This window comes from Triticum aestivum, chromosome 7A (genome assembly GCF_018294505.1).
Source record: "Triticum aestivum cultivar Chinese Spring chromosome 7A, IWGSC CS RefSeq v2.1, whole genome shotgun sequence".
Lineage (NCBI taxonomy): Eukaryota > Viridiplantae > Streptophyta > Magnoliopsida > Poales > Poaceae > Triticum > Triticum aestivum.
The window spans coordinates 16574193-16580989 of record NC_057812.1 but is presented as its reverse complement, the minus strand read 5'-3'; the positions used below and the strand labels follow the sequence as shown (position 1 = coordinate 16580989).

The following is a 6797-nucleotide window of genomic DNA, read 5'->3' as shown; positions in this document are numbered from 1 at the left end:
TTGTGATGAATGCACATATGCTGCTTATATGTTTGCTGGCTGAACTTGTAGTTTATATTAACCTGATGTCTATGGACTTGCATCCTCACTCCAATTCTTGGTGACCTTGCAACTCTCCAGCCCAAAATGGCGTACCATGTTCTGTTAATTTTTTTTAGCTCTGCCCAAGCTATTTTCTCAATATTCACATTTCCACCAAATGAGACTGTCATATGCTCAAGCACATCACGTGAATAATCAACAACCATAGTACAATTACTCTGTTGCAATACCAACACCTTATAGGTATCTATGTATGTATGAATGGGAAGTTACAGGCCTGGCCATGTTATCAAGTGCCCAAGTACAAGAAAACTCCACAATCTGTAATAGATGAGAAATAAAACATATGGTTCCCTTGTAATCGCCGCAGAAAAAAAAGGAGAGTACATATAATCTGATAACTTAATCTAAACTTCTGTTTGTAATGCAAGTTTCGAAAAACGTCAAGAACATTCAGTGAACTACTCATCCTGCAACTGCAACATGGTAGAATCCTCCCACCAAAGCAGTATCATAAGCTAATCACCAACCGCACCCACGGCCGTAAGATCATCGCTGGCCGGAACAAGGAAATGCACGGGGAAGACCCAGGTTGACTCCAATTTCAGGTACTGTCTTCTAGTGTTGAAGAGCTGCGAACATGTCGAATGGTAATAACACATTTTCCATAGTTGGACTTCAGCCCAAGGTTGTTCAGACCGATAACTTGGGAAGCATATGTGGTTGCTCCTCCCTCCCCATCCCTCCAGGTTCATGCACGGCAACGCCTCGCACCACTCGTCAATGCTGATAAAGATGGCCCGGTTATCTAACTTGTTCACCTTGACCCACCTTGCCTTCTTGGTCATGGTGTCCAACGACTCAAGCTTGAAGGCTATGAACTGGAAGGCCTCTGAGCGCATCCTTCTTCCCGCCTCCACAAGCTTGACCAAGAGAAGTGCATCAGCACACACCACTAGCCATGCTTTTTCATTTGCCGAATAGAGATCTTCGGTTATATCTTCCTCAAACACAACTAAACTTCTGAATAATGAGACTGGGTGACAAGTGAATGATGTAGAACCACCCGAAAGACCCTAGGGCATATGTCTTGCCCTTGAAGGCAACATTTTGTTCAATAAAAAAACGACCAACTTTAGGACTGTGTTTTGTCCAAGAGTCGCTCCCGATGCGCCACAGGAACAGATAGGCTACAACACTGACAATGAGATGCGAATCAGCGGATGCAACAGGGGCAGTTAAGGTGACATAGCTGATGCAAGTGAAGTGAACTGACCGGAGGGAAGGAGGACCAACCTTAGTGCCACCGAATGGATTAACAATATGGAACCCATTGTTGTCGTAGAAGATGAGCTGGCCATGGATAAACAATGATGCAGGCACTGGATATCAATTCTTTGGGGAACTTATATATATGCGCTAGATAGAAAATAAATCTTTGCGCCTAGTATTTCTCAAATTAATACTGTATCTGGCAAGTGTCGATACTGACAGAAAAATAAAAGCAGATCACATATGATTTTCCTAGCAAATTGAGAATCAGTGATCCACACCCTCTATTATTATCTCTAAAAACATTGATTGGCAATGTAGAACAACCACCATCGGCTCCAACTATCTCATGACATCACATGGACTACAAGAGAGGTTGGGAGCCCCACTTGATTGGGCTGTGATTTTGTAAGTGTACATTTGATCCAAGAGATGGTGGCCTTCAAAGGCCGGATCATTATGAGGATACATCAAAGGTTGTACACCGTGCATTTGGCACCCTAGTTTTCATGGTGAGGTACTAAGAGTTTCTTGCAGCAATTATATGGACCGGTAGATGCTTTCGGGAAATTTGGTAGCTTGAGAAGATACGCTTCTCCTACTTGGCTGTAACGGGGATGCCTTCTCCATCGATTTTTCGACTGAAACTGTAAAGTATGCGAGGGGATAGATGGAGGCATGAACAAGTGTGCATGCTTCTTTGGCCAAAAACAGCCATGAAACTTAGTGAACCAAGAGGGGATGGGGTTAAGGGATGGCCATGTCTACGAGTTGGATAAAAATGCTCGAGTATTTTCATAACCAGAAGATGGCAACCGAAATAAGAAGTGGGTGCCAGAACCTTGTTTTACGACGATAAATGCTCAACTTGTTCGCAATCCTACATCTTTTGCTGCTTGGGTATGAGATCGTGTCGTTGCACCATGTAGTTGGCTTGTTGCCACTGGCTGCACTTGGGGGCTGTTTGTGTTCCATTGTTATGGTACTTAGGGTGTGTTTGGATCACGCCTTTGGTTGCCGTGCCACATGCGCGGCGTGCCAGACAATCTCCGGCAACTGTTTGCTTCCTGACACGCTGTAGTATGTGATAGCAAAACAAACTACCGTGTTGCACTTTTTCGTGCCTAACGTGTGGCCAGTGGCGGAGCTAGCCGAAAAACTCTGGGGGGGCGAAACACAAATCATCAGTGTCTGGGGGGGCCAAATGCTAAAAATGTTCTAATCTAAGTCTCCCTAAAAAGAATTTCTTCAGAAATTGGTAAAAGGCTGGGGGGGCAGCGGCTCCCCCTGGCCCCAACATAGCTCCGCCACTGCGTGTGGCGGACGGATCGTCCGCCTCACTTGCGGCTTGCCGCAGGTTGGAGTGGCAGGCTGAAGTACCGAACTAAACACTCCCTTATTCTTTTCGCTTCTCTGATGTAGTGCATCAAGATTTGTAATAATCTTTGTTTGCTATCCAATGTACGTTCTTGGAGGCAAAAACCTGTTCTACATGTTGCTTTTTTCGCCAAAGCTTCTTAATTAACAAAATGGGAGTAATTAACAAGCTTTGGCGAAAAAAGCAACATGTAAACCTGGCTAACCCGATGGGAAAGACGCCTGCCATGGCACATGCGCAGTGAGTATGCAAACCTTTGCCATGGCACACTTATTCGAAGCAAAACAGCTGCCATGGCACTAAATAAAAGACATCACAAGTTTGTTCAACATGAAAAGATGAAGAACAGCAGTAAGCTTATAACTTGATGAATAATGAGCACTGCACAGATACTAGCGAGTTTATTAGGAAATTGCTTTTTGGGCTCAGTCCTAGTCTCCTAGATGAACACCTTATGTGTGTAGTATAAAAGTAAGTTGCAGGCCTAACCCAAAGTTATCAAGTGGCGCAAGTACAAGTAATCTCCGTAATTTGTAGTAGATGAGCAATAAAACATAAGGTCCCTTATAATCCCACAAAAAAAAAGCAGAATCAGATAACTCTACAGTGAAAGCTTCTGTTTGCAATGCAAGTTTAGAAAAAAAGTTAAGAACATTCAGTAAAACTACTCATCATGTAACTGCTCCAAACAAGGTAGAACTCTCCCAGGGAAGCTGTATCAGAGGACAATCACCAACCACGCCTGCGATGGCCGTAAGATCATTGCTGACCAGAGCGAGGATATGCGCTAGGGAGGACCCAGGTTGGCACCAATCTGTGGTACTGGCTTCCAGTTTTCGAGAGCCACGAACTTGTCGAATGGTTGTTAGCTTTTTGCCATAGTTGCACTGCAGCCCAAGGTCGTTCAGACTCATAACTTGGGAAGTATATGTGGTTGCTCCTCCCTCCCCATCTCTCCGGGTTCATGAACGACAACGCCTCGCATCGCCCGTCGGCGCTGACAAAGATGGCCCAGTTATTCAACCTGTCCACCTTCGCCCACCTTGCTTTCTTGTTCTTGGCGTCCAACGACTTGAGCTTGAAGGCCTTGAACTGGAAAGCCTCAGAGCTTATCCTTTTTACTGCCTCAAGTTTGATTAAGAGAAGCACGTCGCACACCACAAGCCATGTTTTTTGATTTGTCCAATAGCGATCTTCAGTTCTATCTTCCTCAAACATAATTTCAAACTTCTGAACTAAGAGACAGGGCGAAAATTGTACGATGCAGAAGGACCCAAAAGACCCTAGGGTGTATGTTTTGCCTTTGAAGGCCACAATTTGTTCAATCGTAAGAAAAGGAACTTTAGGATAGTGTTCCAACCAAGAGTCGCTCCCGACGCGCCACTGAAACAGATAGCCTCCGCTGCCGACAAGGAGATGCGAGTCAGCGGATGCAACAGGGGCAGTCAAGGTGGCATAGCTAATGTGAATGAAGTTGTCTGACTTGAGGCAAGGAGGCACAACCTTAGCGCCACTGAACGCATTAACAATGTAGAACCCCTTATTGTCGAAGAAGATGAGGTGACCGTAGGAGCAGCGCAGAAAGAACATTCCCCTGAGATCACTCAAGGAAAGCAAACTGGGATAGGATGAGGCGGCAGCAGGATCAGCCAATCTCCACGTGCATTCGTGGAAAAGGGTCCAGTAGTCATAGTCATACCAGGGATACTGTTGGCGGTCGGTACTCGGGTGGAGGAGGAGAGGGTACAAAGAGGACGTGTGCGCTGAGAAATCACGCCAGGGATGACAGGTGGAACCAAAGGCGAGGAGGTCGCGGAACGACGAGCTGAGGAGAGCAACGATGGGTCGGAGCAAGTCGTCCGGGAGCTCGGCCCATCCTCGTGCCTCAGATGAGGCAGCGGCATAGCAGGTTCTCTTCGCCCTGATTTGCATGACAGCGCTCTCCCTGGCGACACATAAAATTCAGGACAAAAGGTTAGACATGCGCAGCAAGGTGTAGTTGTACAAAAAGAAACAGGAGCTACCAAGATTCAGAAAACACGACTTGTGTGTATCGTTCCAACATCAACACGTCACTACACTTGCATCATACACTAAAATTAACAAAAAATACTGACGTTGTCGCTCCTGAGAATAAAATTAACAACTATGTAGAAGCTACGCGGTAGATAGACGGCCTGTTAAAGTTTCATATAATTCTTCGCGTCTACTGAACAATACAAACCACAAATCGCCTATTTCTCAAATTAATACTGTATCTGGCAAGTGTTGATTCTGCCTGAAAAAGGAAAGCAGAGCACATATGGTTCTCCCTCCGTTATTAGCTGCAATGTTGGACACCTAAAGCAGGGAAAGTCTCAATCTGGATTGTTTTTCTTCTTCGAGAATAAGCAGAATCCATCTACGACTTAACTAGATGTGCCCTAGTTATTGCACATCTAAATGACTCAATCAAGCCATAAGAAGAAAAAGAAAAAGAAAAAAGAAATTATCCACAGGAATCTCCGTGTAAGATCAATGACTTTAGGACCTAGATGTGCAATATTTATGGCACATCTAGATGTGCTTTAGCAAAACTGTAACTATATCTACCCAATTTAGTTCCATATATTGAGGTGTGATTAATCTTGCAGATGTAGGCGGATCTGATTCAACATCCGCAGGTGAACGGAAACGGGATGCAGAACAAGAGGGAGAGAGAGATATGGAGGAGTACAGGACGAGATAGGGGTTGGGGGTATTACGTAGGCGACGAGGACGAGGACGCAGCAGCAGCCGAGGCTGAGGAAGAAGGATGCGCGTCGATCTCCATGCGCGTCTCCGATGGGCAGCGCGGCCTGTAAAGCAGTACGGTACAGAACTACAGATCAGTTTTTTCTCTTTTGCCGAGAAAGGGTTTCCCCCCGCTTTGTATTACAAAGCAACAACATCGATACAACCCACGATAGGTGCTGGGGCGGAAGCAGCACAGGCACGCCCAAAAGAAAAAAAAAAGAGAAAACACAAAAGGAAAAAAAAATGCCGACAACGGCGGATCAACAAAAACGAAGATGACTCACCACCGCTGCGCCCGCCGGAGAGTTCCACCACGCTCCTAGCACCACGAAACGCCGCATACCAAGTAACACCTTCAAGAAGGAACGCGACGACAACGACGCTGCTACCGGACATGGCCTAGGGTTTCCCCCGGTACGCGAAGGGCCGTGGGAGGAAGGGGGATATCCGACGCCCTTCAGGAAGGCACGGCGACGCCCACGGGCGTCACCGCGTCGGTGCCGAACAAGCCGACAAGGATTTCTCCCAACCTCCTACCAACCACGACCCCAGACGATCCATCGCGATCCACCATACTTGCCGTCCACCAATATGCGCCACCACGGACACGCAGTCACCATCGCCGTCTCACCGTGACAAGCGAAGCGAGACCGGCGGGATCGAGAGGAACCAGCCGAAAACGAGGAGCAGCAGGGTCAGCGGCCACGTGGGAGGGGACAACCTCCACCACCTTCGGCGGTGACCGACCGGACGTAGCTTAGGAGCAAACCAGGCACCCCTGCCCGGCCGAGCCCGAAGCGGGCTCGTGAAGCTCCCGTCGCTGCGCTGCAGTACACGCGCCACCGTCTCCGCCACCCCCAGCCCAAGCCACACCTCCGTCCGCCGGAGATGACGCCGGAAAGCACACGCCAGGCCCACCCAGACCCAGATGGGGCCCAAAAGGGCCCAGATCTGGGCCGGAAGGGCACCGCCGCCAGCCACCGCGCCGCCCCGCAGCCAAGCAGCCACGCCACCGCCACCATGCCACCCGGAGCTGCGCCGCCTGCGAAGACGAGCCGCCACCGGATCCGAAGCCGACCTGGGTGCACCGCCGCCGGCGCCAACGCCCGAGCTACAGCGCCGCGCGGGGAGGAAGAGAACAGGGCCGCCGCCGGCGGCATCACGCGAGCCAGGCCCAGTGGCCTACGCCGGCGGCGGCGGGAGGGGAAAGGAGGAGGGGGGCGCTGGGAGGGGCAGGGAAGGGGAGCCCCCGGCCGCCTCGCTCGGGGAGGCGACGCGGGGGGTACGGGGGAGGAGGGGAGGGGGAGGAGGAGCCGGGGCGCGCCCGCCG

The 6797-nt window shown here is 49.3% G+C and overlaps 1 protein-coding gene and 1 pseudogene across 1 annotated transcript; both read right to left on the bottom strand.

Moving 5' to 3' along the window:
• Nucleotides 1–560: 560 nt before the first annotated feature.
• LOC123152813 (uncharacterized) lies at nt 561–2955 on the bottom strand (annotated as a pseudogene).
• A 356-nt stretch (nt 2956–3311) lies between these two features.
• On the bottom strand, nt 3312–5639 carry LOC123152305 (uncharacterized). Its single transcript, XM_044571882.1, has 2 exons — nt 5437–5639; nt 3312–4637 (listed from the first exon to the last, which is right to left on the bottom strand). The coding sequence occupies exons 1-2, from the start codon at nt 5502–5504 to the stop codon at nt 3452–3454; spliced, it is 1254 nt and encodes a 417-aa protein (XP_044427817.1). The 5' UTR covers nt 5505–5639; the 3' UTR covers nt 3312–3451.
• Between the last annotated feature and the right edge of the window lie 1158 nt (nt 5640–6797).